We start from the raw sequence: 25,907 nt of genomic DNA on the forward strand, positions 1-25,907 counted from the left end.
AACAAACAAAGACTGCACTGGTCCGCCGATTTTGCTACCCATAAGCGGATTTACAGAGATGGAGCCTAACGCTCCATCATTCCATCCTGAACAAATGGTTTGATTGATTGGGGAATTAGATGTGTGTTATCCAATGGGAAGCAAAACAGAGGTCAGTGGGCATGTCACCAGCTGTGAGCGCTTATTAAGATATTGCCTCGTCCCTTCCCTCAAACTTGTCTGCGAGGATTATTTGTGCCCTGGAGAACAGATGGATAAATCAGTCTTTTGGATAAATTATGTGAGATGGAATCCTTTTTCATTTTAACATGTTTAATCATAATTGTGTTTTCAGTGTGTTCTACCGGTTCACCAGATGACTAAAAACTCAAATTGTCTTTATCTAAAGGGCTCAAACACGAATTTTGTAGGTTGTACTTGTCAACTTTGACTTCTACCCTGTAAGCAAATTTAAATGAAAAATGTCACCGACAAAATTAACTTGAGAATTTTGTGACCACCCGTCATTACGTTCAGTCCCTTACTCAGCCGTTAACGTTCTCTTTAACGTTCAAGCAAAGGGACGGTAGGCTATGTATATGACTGCCTTGCAGTCATCGCCGAGGGCAAAAATACACAGCATCTGTCAGTCAGTCTGCTGGACGAAGGCTAGCATTAGCTACTTTAATTTGTGGGAACGAAGGTATGTATGAAAATTAACTATTCCCACTTAAAACGGGACATTCCAAATGTAAGAAAGATGTAGCTAGATATTAGCGGACGGTCTGCTTATTTTGGTAAATGCTGTTTACGATATATATTCTTTTTTCTGTGCTGCACAGTTTGGACAGCTTACACTGTACGATGCGGTGCAACAACAGCTGACGTTATGACTGTTCGGAAGATAACTCAAATTCGGGAAATCTATTTTGTTAATAAAAATAGGTTGTAGAATCCTTTAGGTATAGCGGCTCTAAGGCTTATATAGTATTTATGCAAATATTAAGGTTAACATTATCGAGGTATCTGCTTTTTGCGGTCAAGCTAGCTAGAACAATAAATACATAGCTAGCTAACTATCGAGCATAACTTTCAAAATAAAACATGAAGTGCAACTTTTGAGTCAAATCTCACCTTGTAGAATACATTCAAAGAAAAGTAAGCACGTAGTCGGTGGTACATAAATTAATATAATTCGTATAAACACGTCACACGAAATGTAACTAATATCACAGCTGATTGGGTGGTTTGCCAATGCAGCTTAATTATATATGCGAAGTTGTCACTTTAAAGCAGAGAAGATAAACGTGTTTAACAAGTAACCTATTATTATATTATAACTGCTTTTTAGGTCAATCATTTTGAGAAATTGCAAAGTGTAGAGGTGTGATATGGTTGGAACATCGGGTTGGAATCACCTCACTATAGCCACTGACTCAATATTTTTAAATATGGAGACGTAAATGCTTACAATTACATGCATGTGCATCTTATTTTCTTTAGATGTATTTATGAAGTGTTGTGTGTAATTATGCAATATATATTTTACTATATATATATATATATATATATATATGCAATTATATATATATATATATATATTATATATATATTATATTAGTATTCATTCATTCATGTGAGAAAATGATCAGTGCCTCTCAACTAAATGCATATTGTTATAATGAACTAATGAAAATAGGGCTGGGCGATCTGGAGAAAATCAAATATCACGATATTTTTGACCAAATACCTATTGTAGAGTTGACACAATGAGATTTTTGATGAATAATCATTAGGCAAATAATAGAACAGCTAGAATAGTCTGGTAAATTAAGGAAAAGTAAATCACTTTACTGTAATGCAGCCATTAAAACCGGGAAAAAAACCCTAACCCACAGGAGCGTTTCCTAAGTCAGCGCCCCCTAGTGGAGGCAGGAAATATGTCGTCCTCATATAGAAGGTAACGGTCACGGTTTAAACACGTCGTTAACGTTGTGAAACGGGTTATTTAGTACATGTTTCTGAACCTTTAACTAATGTCTGTCTGTCTGCCTGTCTGTCTGTCTATGTCTGTCTGTCGATCCCCCGTCAGGAAAAGACACTTATGCCATATCACGATATTACGTTATCCAAAATCTAAGACATTATGTAGTCACATATCACGATATCGCTATAATATCGATATATTGCCCAGCTCTAAATGAAAATGTTTTATTGGGGTTTCTAGTGAAATTATAGTCTTCATTATAATTACCTACTGCACTGTTAGAGGATTTTATTTTGAAAAGAAAATCCCAAACCGGAAATCAGTTGCGTCAATCTGCCTAGGGATTTGACGCAGGTCCTGTCAGATACCCAGCTAGCTAGCTGAGTGTATATGGCTGGAGTCTGTTTGTTTTGGTTATGCTACAGAAGCTCGTCTTTAAGTTTTGGGTTCAAGTCAGGTTTAAGTGCGTCATAAACAACTGTCCTCAGAGTGCATGAGCAAAAGCGAAAGAGGCTGTGCCAGCTTATTGTATTTTGCTAACCCTTGACACTTTGTATTTTTTCTACAGAATCACAATTTAAAAGTGGCAAAGCAGCGCAGTGAATCATGAATCTGCTATGAATGACTCAGGAGAACATTTGGGGCTTCGTTCGGTGCTGTCCGGGGCACTTTCAGCATCATGGAGGATTAGAGAGGACGCCAAAAAGCGAATTTTGTTATTCCTGGCTTCCTCAACGCCCTGACTGGTGTTGTGCCTGGAGGTGCGGACGAAATGGCCAGTCCACAGCAGACCGATTTGTCATATGCGTGGGAAAAGTACATGGATTGTAGACTGCAAGGAGCGGATCTGCAGGTAGGTGCTGCTGGCAGACACTATGTAGGCAGAAGCCGGTGCGATAATGGCCCATCTTCTGTGTCTTTCTCTGGGTGGTGGTGATGCTTACTTTTAGTTTCTAGGACTACTGTGGTCATGAAAAAAGCTTGGAATTCAGAAATTTTATTTGTAAAGTCTTGAATACAGTAAGGTATATCGTGTTTGTTCTGATGAATACAAAGCATTTGTCTTTATCATGTTTAAGTTGCAAAACTGGCCGTATATAGTATTTAATTTGAATTGGGAAAATAGGAAATTACCTGATTCAACATGCAAATACAGCACACGTCCATTTATTATTGCTCACTCTGAAAAACAAGAGGGTATCCTGTTTGTTTAGAATTGTAATTTGACACTCCATATCCAAACATTGCATCTAAAACAATTGCTGGGTGTTAGTATGAGATATTTTTGATTCCAAATGATAACCAAGGTTATATCATCCAAACATAGCAAACATTGTTAAGAGAGCTTCTTTAACTCAGCTCTTTGCTTGTCATTCATGCTTCATTACTGTGTTTGTCTCAGTTTTGCCACAATAAGTGAACTAGAAAAGGCTGTTGGAAAATGTGTGGCTGTAGAAATTATACTGTAAAAAAAAAAAAAAAAAAAAACTCCAATGTTAATTCTGCTCTCCATAAATTCCTTCACAGAAAAACTGTAAAGGATATGTGGAGTTTAGATTTAGATGTTGTGTATGTATGTATATATATATATATATATATATATATATATATATATATATATATATATATATATATATATATATATATATGTGTGTGTATATATATGTATATGTGTGTTTGTACTCGTAAAACTAACTTAGACCCCCCCAAAACATAAAATGAAACATCTGTACAGTGACAGGCAGGAGATGCCTGTTTTTATAAGATTTCCTCCTCTGATTTGGAGAAGATTATTTGTTTTCAGATCTGACTTATTTTGTACAGAATTATATAAACTTGTATGAGGTGGGAGAGTCATTCAGTATGTGTCATTCTGCCATTGTGGTAGGAACAAGCAGTAAAAATAACTGAAAGAAATGATTCCCCTTGTTGCTTTGGATGGGACATGCGTTGAATCCTCCTAGAGGTCCCCAGACGCCACTTTTAGAGCTAGAAATGTAACTGGTACACAGCACAAGCAGAGTGAGTCACTGCACAGAGGTGGAGGCAGGTATAAGCCACAGATTGCTCATTATGAGACAAGTGCACTTTTGTAAGTGTGTCTTTGTTCCTTTGTCAGTGTATTACAGGAGTAAGGCTGGGTATCGTTTAACAACATTATGAAGCCAGTACTAATAGCTGTACCCCGGGCACAAATTTAGCACCAGCCAAATGCTGGTAAGATATGCAAGTGGCTGGTAGATTTAGCTTCATTCACCGCCCAAAAAAACAATGGTAATCTATTGAGTGGCTGGTGAAATTTGAGCATTCACTAGCCATTTGGCCAGTGGACAAAAAAGGTAATTTTGTACCCTGCCAGTAACTTTAAAGTGATGCAGATACCAATAGAATACTTCATTTGAAATAGTCCTTCTGCCATTTATGCATTTATTTTTTATCAGACACCACAGGTGTGTAGTATAGCCATACTTTTGAACGTTCGCGCTGAATTTCACCACACCACAGACTGTATGGGTTGTAGCTGCTGCAGTAGTCGGCCAATCACACATTGCATTTAATCCAAAAATGCTTGCGGTGGATACAAGCTTCTTTTTTTTTTTTATATATATATATATATACTAGATCTGGGTACAAAAAGGATCAAATGCATGAATGGTTTGACTGGGGAAGTTTGGATACTACCTGGTACTGGGTGGTTCTGAAATCTCTGTTAGGCCACACTGCAGCTCTTTTCAGCCCCCTCCTGCTGTCAGAGAACTAACAGCAGCCAGATCACGAGACCTGGATTAGGATCAGACTGAGATTGCAGGCTGAGTGATCTGCCCTACACACACACACACACACACACACACACACACACACACACACACACACACACACACACACAGCCATTATATTTGTCCATTATTTGTGATTTATCATGTGCAAATCATTCTTAAAAAGTCAAACCTGCTATCATATTTAAAGCTAATGAGAAAGCCTGTAGTATGGTTTTTCAAGATGGTTAAGTGAACCACAGCTGTACTCTCTAGTTCGCTGATACCGTAACTTTCCCTCCTGATTGAATCTGACAGGGACATACAGTGACAGGCTATAGCACTCACATATGCTGTTGTACAGCTTGCACATTATATTTTCTGCCAGTCCTATCAGTGCCAAAGTATATACTGTACCTTGCTACCATCTGTGGCATCTGCTAGTCATTGCATTCAGTATAGAGGTAAACATGATTAAGTGATCATGGAAACTGTCCAATAACTGAAAAGGCCCTTGTTTTAACGCCCACCAGACAGCAAGACTTTGCCCTCCTGCTCTTTTTCCAAATTGTGTGATCACACTTTACATTGAAATATGGAGGGTTAAAACACAGTTTCTACTGCAGTAATCAATAAGATACCACAAAGAAAGTGTGAAGCTACTACTGCTGCAGCCTCTTTTTCTTTGACCCCCCCGACCCCCCCTTTTTTATCTTTTGCATTCTTGTCTCTCATCTCACTTTTCATCTGCATTTCTATCATGATCTCAGGATCAATCTCTTGCTGGTACTTCTTTTACCTATTCACAGCACAATGACCAAGGACAACAACAGAACTGGGATGCCTGGATGTTTGGTGTTTTAAGCCCCCAACGTCGCCTTCCAGGCAACACTTCCTGTTAGGCACTAGGATTGGGCAATGGTTAGGGTTAGGTGCCTTGAAGTCGACGGTCGCAGCGCTGCCTTGAAGTTGACGTTGGGGGCTTAAAACGCCATTGAGCATTTACTTTACAGAATCCCACGGTGGCTGACCAGGGCAAATGCACTACAACGGCCCAAGACACTTCCATTAGGAGAAACGTTCTGCAAATACAGAAACGATGCAAAGTAAAAAACACCAAAAACACTTGCAACAGAAAAGTGCTGCAAATACAGAAACGATGCAGAATTAAATGCAAATGTGCAAGTTTCTTTTCTTAACTCCTGCTTCTATTAACCTACTGCATTAACGGGGGTTGACAATAGCTCCTATACATAAACATAATGCTTTATACTGTAGTCGATCCACTTTTTGCAGTGATGTTTTTGCTGCTGTTGCATTTAATGTACAACCATAATCTATTGTTGACCTCATTGCCCTATAAGTGCCTCTTTGTCTGCACCCACTTTCATCCGGCCCATAGACTATAACAATAACGGATGTAGCAGCAGTGACGTCACCCATTGTTATGGTATGCGTACTACCGTTTAGAACAGTGGTTCCCAACCTGGGGTCCGGGCACCCCCAGGGGGGGCGGCAAAGATCACAGGGGGGGCGCAAGTCTTTATCTGGTTTGAGGTTGAGGAAAAAAAATATATATATTTGCACATGTTAAACAAATTGTGATAATACACTACAATATATAATGTATACAAAAGTATTTTGTTGTATCCTCGTTTTTCCTGCCGCCACGGCATCACTATTTTATAAATGAAACATGGAAGAGAATCTTAACCGTGCTGATAACTCCTCTGTATCAAAAAAGAAAGTAAGGCTCTATCTGGAGAGTTACCTCAACTTTTGTTTTGGGGGGGGCTCAGCTTTTCTTAGACATGAGTAGGGGGGGCGCCAAGGAAAAAAGGTTGGGAACCACTGGTTTAGAAGACTCCATTTTTTGGCAATTTGGCCACGGAATGCATGGAGCTCCTGAGAGCCGGGGATGAAGTAGACTGGGAGGGGTGTCAGATCTGTGCACAGCACCTGAACAAAGACACTGACACATCACCGACAATATGATAATAACATCACAATAAAATACTTTAAAAATATTCATGTTTTCAAAGTACAAAAACTGCCACAGAGCTGTCTATAGAGCTGTATCCACAGCTAGTGAAAATGTCACGCTGCGCCACTTGCTATCCGTTGTGGAACAAATACACTTTCATAATCCTGATTACTACTGCTCATACATTTAATAGTTAAATATTTTATTTGCTGTTTTACAAAGGCGAGAGGGAAAGTCAAGTCCTTAATAAATGTAATCTCCCTGCAACGTCATCCGCCATTTGCATCATGTTGTAAATTTGGATGGCCTGGAGAACTTCCGTTGTGTTGACTGGATATGCTGTGTTTTTCTGTTGCATGTGTTTTTGGAGTTTGTGTTTTTTGCTTTTGCGTTGTTTCTGTATTTGCAGCACGTTTCTACTAATGGAAGTGTTTTGGGCCTTGCTGCGTGTTTGCCCTGGCTAGCCACCGTAGAATCCACTATAATAAAACTTTTTTTTTCGTATTTAATCTGTAGCATTTACTTTAAGTTAGTGTATACATTATAGCTTCAGTATAATGGGAATTTTTACATTAAGCATTTCTCTCCATTCTTTGGAATGGCTTTCTTTTATGGAGCCACGACTACCATATTAGTGTGTTCAGTACAAAGGCAATTTGCCTTGGGCACACTTGCATCAATGTATCTGTGGAGACTCTTTCTGCCCAATCTCTGTGAATCTTAATGAGCATAGTCAATTAGGAGAATGGTTACCTGGCCAGGAGCCAAGCAAGACACCAGGTTTTGTTGCTTGTGGATTGTTTAGTTTCATTGTGAGCTAACAGGATGTTTCAAAATACTGAAGTGTGGTGTTTGGAACACTTCACTTTTCTAGTCTTCTGGAACCAACGGACTCCAGATAATTGTAATCTTTGCTGGCTCTGCTTCACTGGTGCATGACTTTAAATTCAGTCAGTTGCAATCTTTGGCTACTAATGTTAACTCTGGTTGAATCTTTTGCGTAATGGATGACCCTGCATTTGAAAAGACATTAGACTCATCTTGTAAGTATTGTTCTGTACTGTAGCTACTCTTAACGTTGATGTTTATAATCCTGGTGGCTGTAAAGTAAATGTCCATTGTCTGTACATTGTCCCTAATGTCTAACAACAGATACTGTACTTGCAAAGCTGATTAAACAGGGATTTTCGGAAGCAGGACAACCCCGGTAACATATTCCACCCGCAATACTTGTCATTAGCTTTCTAAGCTCAGTTCTGTGCTTTACATTCCTTCTGCGGTAAAGCCCTGAATCCTTGTCTTAAGAAGATTAAACTTGTCGAGCAAAGCATAAGGCGAAATGGAGTGAATACTAAAGAAGGAGTAAAGGACTGAACAATGTGAGATGCACCATACTTTATTTCTGTGATCCTTTGGTAAAAGACTGTGCTGTGTACATTATTTCCATGAATGTATTATCAGAGACATTATGTTTTGTACAGTTAGTGTGGCATTAAGGTCAGCTGTAATATGTATATATGCTCTAGATATCTAAAGCGATTAATGTGTATGGATCATATTCCACATCAGAGCAACTAAGAACAAATAATTGTAACATTAATGGGTCTCTCTTGTTATTTTCAAACAGCAGTCTAGTAAAATGGAAAAATGTTTTGACTTTGACTAGTATATATCCAACAAACTGCCTCTATCTGCATAAAGTATGTCAGTGAGGATTGTTCTAATATGAATTGTCTTATGTATAGCCTTAAGGCAGCATCATTTTTCAGCAAAACAATGATGGAAGTACAGTACAGCATTACCTGTCTTAGCAGTTGAGAATCACTACTTCAGGGCATTTTTGGAGAATTGTGGGACCTTTTCAGATAGTAAATTCTAAAGTGACCTAAAACTGAAAAACCAACCAGATGGGAGCTGTTTCACCTTTTTCAGGGTTAGTAATGCCTAACCTCAAGTGAGTGGGAAGTTTCACATCATAAAAGTCCTCTTTCATAACTTCTTAACTCAAACAAGTCGTAGTCTTACTACTATGTCAAACATGTACAGTTATATAAGTTTCAGTCCTGAAAAAAACATATACTAGAACTTCTACTGCAGGCCTACTGATTTTAAACATATTTGGCAACCTATTAATGTGATGAAGCTGTTTCATTTACTCCCACAGTAATTTGCCAATAATACTCCTACACTTTTTTTTTTTTTTTTTGTGAATTCACCATGACCTTGCTCTTTGAGTAAAATGTCTTTAGTGAAGTTGCATCCTTAGGCTTGCTGATTGACCACACGACTCATTTCACATCTGCATTTATTGTTCCGTCCTTGGTCTCAACTTCTATTGGCTCTGGTCTGCAGGGCTGTTCCAAATGACTGGCTGAATGGATGAATAATTCATGTCTCTAGCTCTGGGTTGAGTCAGAGTCTAACCAAAAGTCTTAGCTTTTTCCACTCAGTGGCATGTTATCGAGTCAGATCTCTTTCTCGAAAACAGCCTCTCTCTCAGTCCTGCAGGGGAGAGGAAGGCCAAAAGAGGGTGTTTGGATCATAATTTATGACCAACACCAGCTTGCACGCTATCTCCCTGTAATGAAAACAATGAAACCGAAAGTGACACATATTCATTTCCTACACAGTGGCTATGTTCAAATAAAGGTCATGGTTTGTGAGTGTGTGTATCTGACACGGACAAAAAACCAAACAAGCTTTTTGATGGTAGCCTCTTGACATTTTGTTGTGTCTTAATGGGGGGGGGGGTAATTGTGGTGTTGTGTGATGCGGCTCTGCTCTCTGACTGTAGTTTGTGAGGAAATACGGAACGTTAGGGGCTCCTCATGATGCTCATCACCCAAATGTCAAATTAGATCAGTAGGGATTTCAAACCGGAAAAGAAAAACATTACATAACCAACGCCCCACGTCCTCTCTCACGAGGACAGGATCACATTGCTTTCACTGCTTCTGCCAAGTTGTAGTCTACCCAATTATCCAAAGAGAGTTGAGAGGAAAGTCTGTACCCGTGTGGGTGACTCAGCCATCAGACTCCCATGACTAGGTCTCCCATGATTGCTATGTTGGGTAAAGGCAGTGTAATAGACACAGGTCACAGCCACCATGTCCGAGCAATTAGGGAAACCTAAAAGGCTTTCAGTATTTAAACATGTATTCGTCATGTAAAGCCACCCTCTGACAAAAGAAAAATATAATAGAGACTTAAGTATACAAACAGGGGACAGTATCCGTCAGGGCAGCGGCAGTTGGTAGTCTAGTTAACCCAGAAACGGTGACTTTGCGCTGGGTATGGAGCACCGTGGGCTGCCGGCCGTGACGGAGCTCCAGCCAGCTGACAGCGGGGTCTGTGAAGGTGGACAGGCTGACCGGCAATGCAGCGACCCCGGCAGGCACCGGCCAGCTGTCACGTCAGACTGTGGAGCTTCTGAACTCCAACCATTAGCCATCAATTTTCGTAAAACAGCCCATATTTGAGCTCTACATAGTTGATTTCTCGCATAAAAAAGTCTCAGCAGTGAATTTAGTAATGAAATAGCAGACAAACTCTGTGTGTGTGTGTGTGTGTGTGTGCGTGTGTCAACCTGTGTGTGAGTGAACCAACCAATCAGTGCACAGCTCATCTAAATATTCATGAGCATTCCATATAAGGGAGAAAACCTCTCGTTCATTCTAGGGCTTTTTCACAGGGTTGCATTAGGGCCCATAGAACAGCACCCGGGCCATTTTCAGCCCAACCAATGTTACATACCCTATTCTGAGACCTTAAGGAACAGTGTGAAATACCCTATATAATCATTGCATCACCCCTTTAAGTGTGTATTCTTGTAGCAAATAAATTTTCCGCTTTCTTTTTGTTTACAGAAATGTGTTCTTGGGGCTTTGTGAACAGTTGATTTCCCCTCCAAGCTGTATTAATCAGTATTGGCAGTCTCTCCATTATCAAATCACCCTGGCTGGTTTGTGCCGAGCTTTGTAATATTGGATTAGAGCCTCGGTGGAAAAAACAACCCCGTTGCTGGGAAATTAGTGTTATCGTGAACCACTGTTTCCCTTTCCCATATGAGGAATACGACCACAACAGGTACAAATCAAGTCATTTTGGGAGATTAACTTTTAATAGTTGAGTGCATAGCTGCAGAGCTTTTTTTTTTTTTTTAACTAATAGCAGTTTTGGCAACCTCGAAGCTTTGATTTACTGCCAGTTGTCCCCCCCCTCCCCCTGTTTATCTTTGCTGTCATCTGTTGCTGCAGTTATTTCATTCACCTTTTTTATGTTCTTGTCAGCTTTCATGTTTTACCTCTGTCCTCTCCTGTCTCTCTCATGATCCATGCATTTCTTTCTCTTCCCTGTTTCTGTTTCCCCTGTGTGATGTTGTCCAGCCCCCTGGTGTGCAGTGACCCCTACCCACCCATCCTCTCCCTGCTTGGGTGGGTTGTTGCCTCAGCTGTTGAAGTGTCACCCTCTCTGCCCATCCTTGACCGTGGTGAGTGTGGTCATCTCTGCACCATCATCACTGGCAACTTAAAATTGACACTTGGACATAATGTGTTCATCTTTAAGCCTAAATTGCTTATTTGCCGGTTACATCTCTTTTAATCCCATTCATAGTGATACTACAGTATGTAACTAAAAACTTGCTCTGACAGTTGTGACACAGGTTGGAAGTTGACTCACCACGTAACTATACAGCAGAGCTGGATTTTGCCAGAACAGTAGCCTTGTCCCTGTCCTCCGCCGTGACACATGAATAACCGATTTTTAAAAGTTTCCCTCCTGTGTTTTAGTCATGGAGAGTGAGTAAATCAGTTTCACGGATATGCATAGCCAGATATGCATATGTAAAGAATAAACCGAAAACAGAATTGTAGAACTGTAAATGATGCCATATTTACTCTTTTAAAAGGCTGTTTTACATCAATTACTTTCAGTTTTTGTCACTTTCTGCTTTTTGATTCCAGAATTGAGTCTATGTAGAAATCTGTGTCAATGCTGCTAAATGATTTGCTGTGGTGTCACTATGATATATCACTGCATCCAAATTAGTTTGGAGTTAACTGCCAGTTTAATTTTTTTGTGGGGAAGCCACGGGTGCAAACTAATGCTGGTGCAAGTACACAAATTGGAAGAAAAAAAATTATTATAGTTTTTTTTTTTTTTTTTTTTTTTGATATTTGTTGATATAATCTTTGGCTAGTACTGGTTATAGGCCACCTGTAAAATTGAGTGCAAGTTTTGGTTTGATGCATACTTCAAAGTAAGAGCAGGTGCTCTGCGGAGTGTTTCTTGTCAATAAACAAAAGTTATGTTTTCAGTGTTTCCACTAGGTTGACTGATTTAGCCTGGCCACTGTTGCAGCCATTGGCCAATGCTGCACATTGGCATGAATTTGAACCATCACACAGCATTTATTTAAAAAGAAAATATGTCCTTTTTTAAAGCTGGTTTGCCTGTTACTACGTTACAGATATTTTCTTACAAGCAATGTGGCATTTAAAAGGCAACAAATTTGACATATGTTGCTATTTGAAAAGAGTTTGCATACTATTAACTAAGCGCACCAGTTTAACAGATGTATAGTGAACCCACAGACTTCTCCTCTGTATCCATCCATTTATTACAATAATCCCTCAAATTTTTGTTAATCTTATGTACAGATGTTTCTTTTTCCCCCATCCTATCAGTATACCGTTAATGGCATTGTAGGTCAAACTGTGTGTAATGTGATTGGTACTGTGTGGTGTCTATTCTTTGGCTTTGTGACCCAGACATCCAGTGCAGCCACATCAGTCACGGATCAGCGTTGCCTGAATCCAGTCAATGGTGTCAGATTAACAGGGGGGTAAAGCTAGCTCCGGTGTGGTGTAAGGGAAGGCAGGACGCCGGCTTAATATTAAATATTAACACACTACCCATGGAATGGTAATGCAGTTAAAAGCGGTCAGAAGGCTTGTCTCACTTTTAACAAAGTCCTCAATTGTCTTGCCAACTGTGGTTGTGAAAGATTCTTTTTTTTGATCGCTTTATTGTAACGCTCTGACTTTGATGAGGCTAAGCTTATATTCATATTTGTTTTCCCAGATTCAGGGATTCTCCAGTGCTATTCTTTTTTGCTGATTGTGATTTGAAATTGTAAAATGTGCTGTCCACCAGACTATTGTTCAGAGCAATGAGCCTTTGTATTGAACATGAATAGGGGGAAGTTTGTTCACAGATAAAAATGCAATATCTAAAATTAGTAGTGTGTCATTTAATGAAAACGTGAGTGTAAGTACAAAGGGGTACTTTGTGGTTCCAGTGCTTTTGTATTGGGATGTTAGAAAGGAGAAATAAAATTACTGACTTTTTAGCATGGGATCTGACCTGATAATTCAATATTAGAGCAATAGTTCCACTACACGACATTGGTCAAGTCTAACTTTATTTGTTAGTGGCTGTTACATCACAATATAATTGGTGGTACCATTATCTATAACGATTACAAAACATTAAATCATTGAGAGTATTGCCAAAAATTGGTTATCATTTGAAAGGTTACGGTTATTGTGTAGTGCTGTTTTTCATTTCAGTTACTCTTCATGTGAGTGCAAGTAATAATCTGGGTTTGATTCATGTTCCTATTCTTTTTTCTTTTTTTTTTTTTATCTGTCTCTCATCAGGTCAGCCTTCAGGGTCTGGAGAATTTCCTCTGTCTCTTCCACTATGTGCAGCATCACCCCAAAAACAGCAAAGATGCACTGAAATTCTGGTAGGTCTTAACATCTTCAACTGTACCTTGATGGAGATTTTGTCTCACTAAGAGTGGGTAACACCTTGCTATATTATGTAATTGTGCATCCTCAAAGAGTACATGGTGGTAAATCAACACCTCAATGACAACATTTTCAACTTCATCTGTGGTATAGTAGTCAAACAGTACCTGCAGACATGTATGCATTTACTATGGTCTTTACCAATGAAACTACTGCATAATCACTATAGAAGTACAGATTTATTTTTATCATTTGTATTGTGGGAAATATACCATTTTAGGTTTTTGTACTCTGGTGGAGCTCATGATTCTAGGTGTCAGATTAGGGTCTGCTGACAATCAACTGAGAGGTAAGATCTAGGGTCATTGTCCTGATGGAAGGATAGGATAAGAGTTTAACATCAAAGAAACATTGTCCTGAGGCAAACATTGTCCTGAGGTTTTAACATTGAAGGGCTACTGTCTAGGTACATTAACATGGCCTTTGGTCTCAGGAAGGCCTCAGAGACTGTTATCCTTTTGTTTACTTGATGATACTGTATATAAAGCAAGGTACTCAGAAGAAACATCAAGAACATCAAACCAGATCGTCTCTCCATGCTGCATGAATAGAAGAAACCTGATTTATTACACTATTGGTACTATTGTCATTTTTAAGAGAAATAGAAGAAATTATCTGACAGTGTGTCCCCCACTGATATAGTAGAAGTTGCAGACATTATGTAATCATGGTGCATTAGCTTTTTGAAGTACCTTGCTGTATATATTTACATATTAATGAGGGAAATTGTAGATATTTTGCACCCCAAGTGCCTCTTGTTTGTATTCTGTTCAGTGTTGATAAGTGCTACCTAGAATTTATCAAGTGCATTAGCATTCATGAGCTATGTGTTCCCTCAGCTGAAAAGTGATGAGTTTGAATGGGGTTTTGGTTAAAATGGCTGAAATATAATGTCCTTGTTTAAATACAAGCTTAAGGCAGTTTAATGTTTCACTCTTTTAGATCAACCATTGAATGTTCCATTTATTTATGTTATAATTTTTGCAATAATTAAGCGCTTAGCTAACAGATGCTGTAGAAATGGATCACTGGGTTTGTCATAGAATCCTCAAGTCAAATGTATGATGTTATAGTTGTAGTTTCCTTAAAATTGTCAGTTTGTAAGTTACTTAATACCCTGAAGATGAGATGGCTTTCAGCATGCAGGAAGAACATGACAGGTTAGCTTCACACTTGCTATTATTGATATTAATTACAAAAAACATTCAATTTCAATCATGTGTTATCATGATGTATTCAATTGTCATTGTCATTCCCACCACATCGCAGTCCTGAGTGACAGATTTAAAGGACAATTCCAGCGCAAAACGAACCTATGGGTTATTAACTGATGTGTACTTACTCTGTCGCTCTCTGTGACATGTTTTCATGCTAATCGAATGAGTTTGGAGCTTTGACGAAGCTACCGCGGACCGCTGGTTAGCTTACAATGCTAGTTATATGGGGCATAGAGACACTCAAATTAAGTCGTTATCTAATATCACTAAAAAGGCTTGAAATATCACCACACGTTAACGTTAGCATATCTAGGGTCCCTAAATGTGAACCGAAGCATTGACAACATTGTAAGTGTACAGATAGTTTATTAAAAAAGATAGATTATAAAGACAGTCGCGTTCATGTTTACTTGCGGGAGCCATCTTGGAAACCAGTCATGACTAGTCGAACGCCATGCAACGTGGAATCTCCATAGACAGTATAGGAATTAGCACAGGGCTCGTTTTTCGACTAGTCATGACTGGTTTCCAATTTGAGTGTCCCTATGCCCCATATAACTAGCATTGTAAGCTAACCAGCGGTCCGCGGTAGCTTTGTCAAAGCTCCAAACTCATTCGATTAGCATGAAAACATGTCCCAGAGAGCGACAGACTAGGTACACATCAGTTAATAACCCCTAGGTTCGTTTTGCGCCATAATTGTCCTTTTAAATTGATAAAAAGGAGTAATAAACAATGCACAGTGAATAAAAGTCCTCAAAGTATACATCTTGTGCATGCACACTCTTAATTTCTCATTGTTTGCAGTAGAACCAGATATATTGATGCGGTTAATCATGTGGATAAACCATGTTTGCCTCAACAACATCATTATAGCTCTTGACACTACGGACAGTGCATTGTACACAGCAGAAACCTAAGTTTAACCCAGACAATATCTGAATATTTTCCACTGCTTAAGTGTCTTTCTTTTAATCTCTTTAGAAAACTTTTTGCTATGACCAAATTAAAACAGTATGTCTTTACTTTTAATTACATCAACAGGGGCAGAGCTAAATAAAGCCTCCACCATGTAAATAACTCATCACAATAACTGGCCAGATGGGGAAATGCAAAATTTGAAAGCAAGTAAAGGAGAGAAGTGTATATTTTCGGTCCCGATGATTATTTGTGAAATTGTGCATACGACAGCCTTTTCAAGGCACTTGAGAAGGAAGGAGTGGTAGCATGCAAGCTCCCAAATTGACGCTCGGCTGAGAAATGGAGTTTTGGATAATGTTCAGCTTCGGCGGCTTTACCTATGCTAAAATATACAATGACTGAGGAAGCCTAGTGACGATTCCATAGCAACCAGTGTTGAATGTCTTATTACCCAGCATGCTGTGTTGAATGGTCTCAGTGTTTTATGGTTTTATTTCATGTGAATACTAGTTTACTAGATGAGTAACTTAGTATTTGAAGTAATGCAGTAATGCATGAAGTGTGCATTTAGTTTCCATGCTTATTGTGTTTCCACAACAACGTTAGTGAGTAAATCTACTGAAATGGCCACCACACCATAACAGAGGAGGGTGATGCGTAAGATGAGAATGCAGAGGTTTAGTCTCGTATGTCATGGCTGTAGAAAAACAATGGGCATCTGTATATCTTTGCCAAGCGCAAACCAGTGCAGAAGGCATCAATAAATTGTTGGGGAGGGTCATCCCTTTTTTCCCCAATCATTTTGAAGGGTCATCAAAAATGTATTGCTGGTGAAGGGAGGGTCTGAAATAAATAATGAACAGTCCCTAAGTCTCTAATCACGGTCTTGTGGGAATGATATGAATGACTGAGAGGATGGTGTTTTAATATTGCTCAATGGGGATTTAAGCCTCCATGTCTCCTTCCAGGCAGCGCTGCGACCATTGACTTCAAGGCAACTAACCCTAACCTTAACCATTGCCTAATCCTAGTGCCTTCCAGGCAGTGCTGCCTGGAGACGTTGTGGGGTTTAAAACATTGATAAACTTTAATATTTGTGGAGTATTTTTCTTTATTGGAATCATCACTATTGAATTTTCATAAATTTCTTGGCGATACAGCCTTAACTGTCAATATGTCAGCTGTTTAGCCTTTTTGAGAGTGACCTGTGGCCTAAATTGCTCCATTCAGTGGATAGACATGTTTCACCCAGACTAAAAGCCGTTTTATGGTCCTGCGGTGACTCCACGCAGAGCGTGTGTGTGTGTGTGTGTGTGTGTGTGTGTGTGTGTGTGTGTGTGTGTGTGTGTGTGTGTGTGTGTGTGTGTGTGTGTGTGTGTGTGTGTGTGTGTGTGTGTGTGTGTGTGTGTGTGTGTGTGTGTGTGTGTGTGTGTGTGTGTGTGTGTGTGTTAGAGTGAGGGAGAAGTGCGAAAGTGACAGCGATTAGCTTCGGAGCGAGTAGCGACTCTAGAGTCATAGTGAGAGAAACAAAGTGTCTCCCCTGTTCTTTCTGACCAAGGTGAGACATCTTTAGCAGGAAAGGTTAACCCTCTCCTTGATTTCATGTTGTTTATGGAGAAGGACAACCAGGAAATGAGTCGGGGGGGGAAATGGAACGCTGCCAAGCGACGTGCGTCACTGTTACGTGTGTACATTTTTCGAGAGGTGCACGTCAGGCTACGGCGTAGGGTCCGGCGTAGAGGCAGAGGGGTCTGCGGGGCTACGCAGTTGATTCGACGCACAACCATAAAAAGGCCTTAAAGATGAATTATCGTGCTGATCTTGAATTTTACCTGAGTTTACAGTGTGTCACTAAATACTTTGTAGTGACACACTGTAACTGCATAGTTGTTTCAGAGGACAATTCAGTAAAAGACATGGCAGGTCGAAATATCCAGATATTAATAAGAATGTTTGTTTGTTTGTTTGTTTGTTTGTTTGCAATCTCACTACATCAAATGTATGCAACATTACATATAGAAGAAGAAGAAGAACCAGAAGAACCAGAAATCTGGACTTTATTTAGATCTTTTTCAGCTCTTGTGCCACGTCTATAATGTGCACAGTGTCTATCTGCCGGTCTCAAAGTTAATTGTACACAGAGGAAAAGTTGTAAAGCCAAAGTTATATTCTGTACTGAAGTATTGTGTTGTGGTTCTGGTGTCATAGAAGTATAATTAGGAAATGTCCAGAAAAATGATCTCTTTTAAAATAGTGAAAACATGATGCATTTAGCCAATTTGGTTTGGACACCTTGTGGCCTCAATTATGCTTACTCAATAACTATATATACAGCTGCAATAAATTAAACTATAGAGTTAACGTCAAATGTAATAAAAACATGGTTTGTGCATAATTTTGTACACATGTTTATGGAATTACTGTTGACAGATTAAGTACTTTTTGGAAACTTGTAATCTTGATAAGAGACAAGAATAGAATTAGAAATAATAGAATAGAGTACACTGTGGGTTTCATCTATAATATAGAGTACTTTATGCTTCATCAAGCCTAACTAGTCCTTATTTGGCACTTTTGCTAGTTGTTCCTAGTAGGCCTGTTTGTTCATTTTAAAAAAAATTCCCAAACAGTTGTTGCAGTGCAGAATACAAAGGCTGTTACTGTGAATGATGGTCAATTACCGAGGTCTTCTACAGGGCACTGGGGGCTTGTCAGTATTCCCAAGGCCAGTCCCCTTGCCATGTGACATCACATGCTTTCATGTGATACGCTGATCTGCTGCGAATCTGGAAAGCTTCCATTTGAAATTCCAATTTAATGGAATTTGTGCTCCAGAACAGAAAATTAAGTCAGCAGTCGTGTGAGGAGGTATGCAGATACAGCCAGCAGAGGTACAGTCATGCTTGGAGAAAACACAAGATGACTGGAAGGAAACAGTTTGGCCCAGTTACATTTGGTAAGATGAGAATGACTATGTATATTACAGAGGCTTAACAAGTAAATACTTCTTGAAGATTATATTAACCTAGCACTCCTCTACGTATTATATTATTATTTTGGGGTAGGTATGTTTGGGTCAGAGCAGCACCTTAACGGCAGAAATGTGAATTTGTAAAAGTGAACACTAAGTGTAATTGGGTCTGTTCTAAAGGGGTGTGTATCTTCAACGGTGAATAGAGAGAAATGTGAGGTGTGTGTTTTATGTTGAGACCTACTGCTTATTGTCAGTTACATTTGGTGGAACATGTGGTTGTGGCAGATTAGCATACTAGCTTGGAGGCATTCTACAAAGGAACAATAGTTGGTTTTGCTTATTGAGATGGGCTTTCGAATAACCTGATTGTTTAGATGTCATCAAGTTGTTATCTTAGGCTTTTTGAGGGTGTTTTGGCTTTGGATTTTTTTCTTGTATCTTACTGTACTTGTATCTTAGTTCCATTACATTGAACCTAAGATAATGACTAATGTGATTTTAAACTTAATTAGCACAAAACAGATAAAACTCCAAACAAACTTGCGCATAATCATCACTAAACTGTTTTTGTAAACTGTTTGTTTATCCATCTATGCTGGTGACAGCTGTGGCCGGAGGTATTATGATTTGGGTCTGTCCATACCATTCTCTAGAACGCGATATCTCAGTAATAGGGATTGGTATCGTTTGGGGGTTTTCTGATACGGAATGGCTTGTTTATTGCTAAGGCCACATTGTCAGATTTAAATATTTGATTTAGAATGTAAGAACAATAACTTATTTGACCAGTCAATTGCTGGTAAACAACAAAAACAATCAGAATCAGAAATACTTTAATAATCCCAGGGGGAAATTATTTCCAAGAACCACTATATGGCAGAAGAGGACTTTACAACAGCTTGAGTTTCTTGAAGTGCAGCTGAATGCACCATGAGATTACGATGTGCACTTGAATGCACCATGAAGTCCCGTCGGTGTTGTTTCTTCAACATCTCTAACTCTGGCAGTGGTTATCATGTCTTCAAAAGTGCGGCTAAGCTACACTGTGTCTTTAGCTGCAGACTGTTTCATGTCCCAATGTTGGAATCCTTTCTAGTGAAATAGGCACACTGACCATTTAGCTTTAAGCAGTTTAACCATGTTTAAGCCAGCTACTAGCTAACGGTATGCTCACGTTACCTGCAGCTAAGTGTAATGTTAACTATTGTCACGTACAGTAAAGCTCCTGTTTCCTGTAATATCCATTTCAGAGCACCAGAGGGTAGCACAGACATTTAAGTGGCACAGAAATGAGGCACCAAACTCTACGTTGCCATTTGGTCTGATAGATACCGGTCGTATAGGGGTTTCGGTATCCAACCCTACTCAGTAACGCCTAGAGAGAATTTCTTCAAATTTGGCACAAATGTCCACTTGGACTCAAAGATGAACTGATTAGATTGTGGTGGTCAAAGGTCAAGATCACTGTGACCTCACATAACACGTTTTTGGCATAACTCAAGAATGTATACCCTAATTATGACATAATCTAACACAAATGTCTAATAGGATAAAATGATGAAGTGATGATATTTTATACCCAAATGGTCAAAGGTCAAATTCACTGTGACATCATAATGTTCTGAAAAAACACTTTTCTGGTCATTGTTCAACTCAAACTCAGGAACAGACAGGGGGATTAAGGCCATATTTTACATTTTGGTCTGATACTGAATTGGTGACACTAATCCTGGGTGCCCACCTTGAAACTGTGGTGATTGTATAGATTCTTTGCTGCCAGGTTGAGGATGAAGCATCCACGTTTTGCCAAAGAATACACTTAATACCTTTTTTATTAAATTCCTTCAAAGTCTTCAATACATCTGTTATGTGTCTGAACCTACAGACACTGATGCACTGTGAACTGCAACTTGACTGGTTGGCGGAGGCCAAAATATATTGTTTTTAGAAACCAAGTGAGCATTGAATTATCTGAACAGACAAAACAAGTGATGTAGTATATTCTGTAGGTTTTATTTAATACTCAGAGGTAAACTATAAACTCTAAGACTGTTTTTCCTTAAAATGACTTACATAACCTCAGTTTGCTACCTTTTTATAAATCTGTTTGGGGTTATTTTCACTGCCAAAGAATGTCTCTATTAAGAGTTAAAGCAGTAGAAACAAAGTATGGGACTTGATATTTATAAGGAGGTGGTTTGGCCATTAAAGTCTATGAAGATGATTTCACAACTTATTTTTTATTTACAGTATTAAATTAAAAATCATGCATCTCCCCAGAAATGGCAACCTATTGGTTTCTCTTATGAAGGACAACCTCCTAATCCCACATAGTAGCTTTAAGTGTGTATACAGATTTGATTGTGCCGCACAGCCTTAATATGTTTTATCTTTTCTGTTGTAGCTCAGACATGAGTGGGGCCAGTAACGCACTGGCAAGAGAGTTCCTGACTGATGTACATCAGCTATGCAGTGCGGTGGCCCAGAGAGCGGAGGCACGGGAGGAAGATGAGGAGGAGAGCCACATGGTGGCACTGGGAGAGTACCTGGTCAGGGGACGGGGCTTCCTGTTGCTCAGCACCCTGGACTCCATCATTGACCAGGTGAGGATGTTCAAGGCCACAAATTAATAATCATGAAAGAGAAACATCCATACTGATTCATTCATACATTCAAGATCAGCATTCTTCCCCTTGAGGCCACTCGATACAGCACGTGCATTTAAACTGTAGTTTCCACAATGGGGGTTGCAGCCATTGCAAAGTTATGTAAATGCTACTACTATAGTTTATCTCAGTAATATTCGCACAAAGCTTTAGGCCACTGCTTTAAGTTTTAAATTCTGCCTCATATTGTTCAATTAATCTATTCCACTTTTTTCATGCGGCTGTTTAATACTGCAATCTCTTTTCATCAAAAGGAAATTGCATGTTGTGTTAAAAAATAAATAAAATAAACATTGTTTAAAAAAGGAAATTGCAGTAGAGATACAGTATAAAGAAACAAAGATTATGCGAACATAACATCAGACAGACATCCGATGGTAAGAATAAAGGGGTATTGAATGACCACAGTGTAATAACACCCATCAATAAAATAAAGAGGATACTGTATATTTTATGTTTTCAATTTTCACTGGAGTTTAAACTTGACTTCATCGTTATTTCAATGCCCTGCTGGCATTTGTTTTTCACATTAGGAGATGCTTTTGTTTCTGTGACTGTACCTTAACTCAGACATGAGAAACTGAACATTACAACTGATTTCCAGACACTGTACACTACCCAATTATTATACGACCACCTGGACAATGTTGTCTTTATATTTGTTTAGTGGCCTATGAGTCTCTCTACATATGTGGCTGGTGTTACTACAACAGCTTGCAGGGTGGCCATATCTGTAGAGGAAATGAGCTCTGCAGTGCCCACACGTTGTTTGATTTTCTGATTGATTGCAGAAAGTTGGTTGCTTCCTTCTGCTGCTGTTGCACACAGGATGTTGATGCTTATATGCATATTCATTTAGAACAGTTGACAGCGCCATCATAACTCTCAGCATAGAGAATGATTTCTATCATACAATACACAAAATATACTCTATATATGTATATAATTACTGTCGTTTAAAATGGATTTTACATATATTGTTTGGCACAATATTGGTGGAAATACTGTTCCATATAGGGCAAAGGTAGCCACTCTGTTTATTACCTCCTATCTACGACAGTGAGTTGTGAGCACTTTATTTAGGTGTTCATGCTAAATGATAGGCATGGCCTCACAGAAGCAGGTATTACTTACTCGGTTACCTGGCTCGGCCCAGTTTCTCCTCTGCCTACACATTGATGTACTGTCCTGAAGACTTCACCTGCACATAAAAGGTCAGAAACCATGACAAAGTTGTGACATCTGTGCATTGCGGTTAGACATTTTTCTTCAATGGTTCCCTGTGTCAGACATTGTGCCACTGCTGAGTCGGACGTCAACTTACATAAAACATAATGGTTTAATGAGTATTTAAGTGCTTTGATACTGATCATGTGAAATTCAATAAATAAGCAGGCTAAATACTCACAAATGTCAGTGCTACAGTTTGTTACGGCCATTGAGGTGGATTGATAAAGTCAGAACGGTATTTGGACAAGGAATCCATCAGCCATGGTTGCCTTTTGACATAATGTAAATACTGATTTTGTCCTTAAAAGGGTCTCTCTACTCCAAAGCGAAAGATATGATCACTAAGTTCAGTTATTTTCATGCCAAAACAGTTATTTAAAAAAGAAAAAGTTTATAATCCTGTGACATGAAGTAACAAATGCATTATTGTATTAAATATTATAACGTGATGAATGCGACCCTGTGTGTCCGCATCCCTGGGGCCTCGACTTGTTCTCATCTGTCAGCTAATTTCACACACATTCATTATATTTTCTCTTTTAATGGGAGCCTTCAGTGCAGAAATGTAATTCATTCATGTGCTAGTGTGTTATCACAAGCCGTGTGCATCAGCTGTGGCCTGGATGGAGTCAGGACTTCAGTAACCATCGTAGAAAGACTTTATAAACATTTATTTATGTGGTATGTAATAACTTGTGGTTTGAAAAACATCGTTTCATATTATAAATCTTGTGTTTTAATTAAGCTTTTAAATTCTCCCATCCTGTGCCACTGAGTCTTGGTTTCTGTGTTTCCTTCTGACACTGTTAAAATGACAAAACACAACATAAAATTGCTTGTTACACACACACAGACGCGCAGCAGCACACAAACACGCAAAATATTACAAATAAAAATATTACGGTGCAAATCCGCCATCATATTAGCAATGTGCCAAGGTACAAATGCGACTGGCTTTTAAAGGGAATGGGAAATGACACTCTGATTGGGTTATTGCATGTTACACCCAAAACACACCTATGAATTAATGAAGACACTAAGTACAACCCTTTTGATCCATGCGACCGGCTCATGGACCCTTTTTTTCCGCCGTCAAACTAGCAAAAGTAGATTTGGACACGCCCTAAACGCACCTGCGCCAGGCGCTTCACACTGTGCGCTTAAATTGTTCAAATAGGGCCCCAGAAGTCAATATATCGCTATCAGATACAGATATCAGTTCAATATCACGTTCACAAATCCATAATTGGTTGGGCTATAGTTTGAGTATCCAAAAACTATAATTAAATAGAAGTAAAAGTATTCATGAAAATAGCAAGAGGGTATCTTAAAAAAAATAAAAAAAAGCCTACTTGATTAGTAAGTCAATGTCTGTCATTTCTGTCAGCCGTTGGCTATGCATAAACAACACCAAAGTGACAGACCCATTACCATCAATAAACTGCACAACATGTAATGCTTTAATGCAGTGAAATGCAGTGTGTATTATACCGTTAAAGGAGAATTCCGGTCGATTTCACCACGTAGCTCTGTTTGTAAATTAGGTGTGCTGTCAGTAGCGAGAAAAAACGAAAACAATCGGTACTGCCTACACCGTGTTATCCTCGTGCTAGCGGTAACACCCAGGAGACTAAAACAGGGCAAATTTTAAACGTGCTTTCAGCCTCTTAACATGTTCGAAATGTCATTAAAAGTGCCTACCCATGTGAAGTGATTCCTTCCAAGTGAACACAGTGAATCTGACTGCAGTAGATAGAAAGAAATGCATGGAAGTTGTGCTAATTCATACCTCTGTTTAGTTCTGGGGCTGAGACACGTGCTTAGACGAGTGCTTAGGGACCGTCTACAAACTACAACACCAAAAAGAGATACAACAAAAATATTTATTAATTTAATGATTAAATAAGGTAGTGTCTCCAAACTTACCTCAATTATAACGTGTCTCTTGCTAGTTGTACTACAGCACTTACTTTTAAAAAATAGGCATACGCCTATTTTGGAAAATATTTTTGTATCTCTTTTTAGTGTTGTAGTTTGTAGACTGTCCCAAAGCACTGTCTTGCAGTATCAACACTGGAACTAAACAGAGCTGAATTAGACTTTCATGCATTTCATCTATCTACTGCAGTCAGATTCACTGTGTTCACTTGGAAGGAATCACTTCATATGGGTAGGCACTTTTAATGACATTCCGAACCTGTTAAGAGGCTAAAAGCGTTTTTAAAAGTCTGTTTCAGTCTCCTGGGTGCTACCACTAGCAGGAGGATAACACGATGTAGGCAGTACCGATTTTGTTTTCGTTTTTCTAGCTACTGACAGCACTCCAAATTTACAAACAACAGAGCTACGTGTTGAAATCGACCGGAATTCTCCTTTTTAAAAGAAAATATTGTATTGCACTGTAATACGGTTTTAACAGTCTTGTAAAATCAGCAAACTGATCATTTTTAATTCACACGGAAAGGAGTTTATTGATGTTTTTTTAATTAACACATGAAGGAGTTGTTTCTCTCTCTGTTGTGAGGTATGCCCTGAATAGACATGAGATCCCCAAGGAATTGGAAGTAAGGCTGTCATGTAGATGCTACATTGCTTCCTGACACATTTCACTGAAGACTAACTAACTAGCTAACTAAATGCACACAAATAAACAAAAAACTCCTGGGATAAATGTTTTGGAAAAAAGTTAAATACAAAGCAAATTCAGAGTAGATATATTCTCACTTTTGAAAGTAGTGAAATGCAAAGGGACATTTGTACTGAATATAGACAAGAGTTCATCTTGATGGGAGTGTCTGCTTGTGACTTCAGAGTGTGACCAAAGGAAGAGGGGCAGGGGAAACTTTTTTTTAGGTAACCTCAGTGTGTTTTGTTGCACTCTCAGGAATTGACCTGCCGGGAGGAGCTGCTCACTTTGCTGCTGTCTCTACTACCGCTGGTCTGGAAGATCCCTGTGCAGGAGGAAAAAGCCCCAGGTCAGTACCCACAAATACTTACTCTATTACTTGTTGGTGTTAATATCAATGTTAGCAGCACAGCTGTAATGGCATGTGACTACCTCATATTCCTGGTTTGTAACGAACGATTTCAATTACATACTTCATTTTATGAGTGTGAAATTTGCTGCGCTTTACAGTTTATGTGATTTGCAAACTACAGTAAAATTGTTTGTAGAGACGAACTGAAAGGCACTGCAGATTACATTTCATGGGCCAGAAATGTTCTTCAGCTTTGTTTATTTATACAGTATATTTGCTTAATCTTCCATCTTTTACATCATTCTTTACCAATTATTAAGGCTAAGCCATTTTTCAGCATTAGCTTCGGTTTATGTGAAGGCAGTGGAATGTGTGCACATTGCTTTTGACTGTAAATAGT

At 39.0% G+C, this 25,907-nt stretch overlaps 1 protein-coding gene across 9 annotated transcripts in view; it reads left to right on the forward strand.

The window, feature by feature from the left end:
• Positions 1–610: 610 nt before the first annotated feature.
• lyst (lysosomal trafficking regulator) overlaps positions 611–25,907 on the forward strand; it is a 64,249-nt gene continuing 38,952 nt past the window's right edge. For 7 of the 9 annotated variants that reach the window (XM_028602842.1, XM_028602848.1, XM_028602849.1 and 4 more), the window contains exons 1-5: positions 10,709–10,792; positions 11,092–11,195; positions 13,369–13,457; positions 21,038–21,236; positions 25,414–25,504. In XM_028602842.1, coding sequence (XP_028458643.1) covers positions 10,771–10,792; positions 11,092–11,195; positions 13,369–13,457; positions 21,038–21,236; positions 25,414–25,504 — 505 coding nt within the window. In that variant the 5' untranslated portion in view covers positions 10,709–10,770. Of the gene's footprint in view, positions 683–2,534; positions 2,820–7,599; positions 7,750–10,708; positions 10,793–11,091; positions 11,196–13,368; positions 13,458–21,037; positions 21,237–25,413; positions 25,505–25,907 lie in introns of those variants that run through there. The other 2 variants (XM_028602847.1, XM_028602851.1) reach the window with 2 other exon arrangements.

Source organism: Perca flavescens, chromosome 17, assembly GCF_004354835.1.
Source record: "Perca flavescens isolate YP-PL-M2 chromosome 17, PFLA_1.0, whole genome shotgun sequence".
NCBI lineage: Eukaryota > Metazoa > Chordata > Actinopteri > Perciformes > Percidae > Perca > Perca flavescens.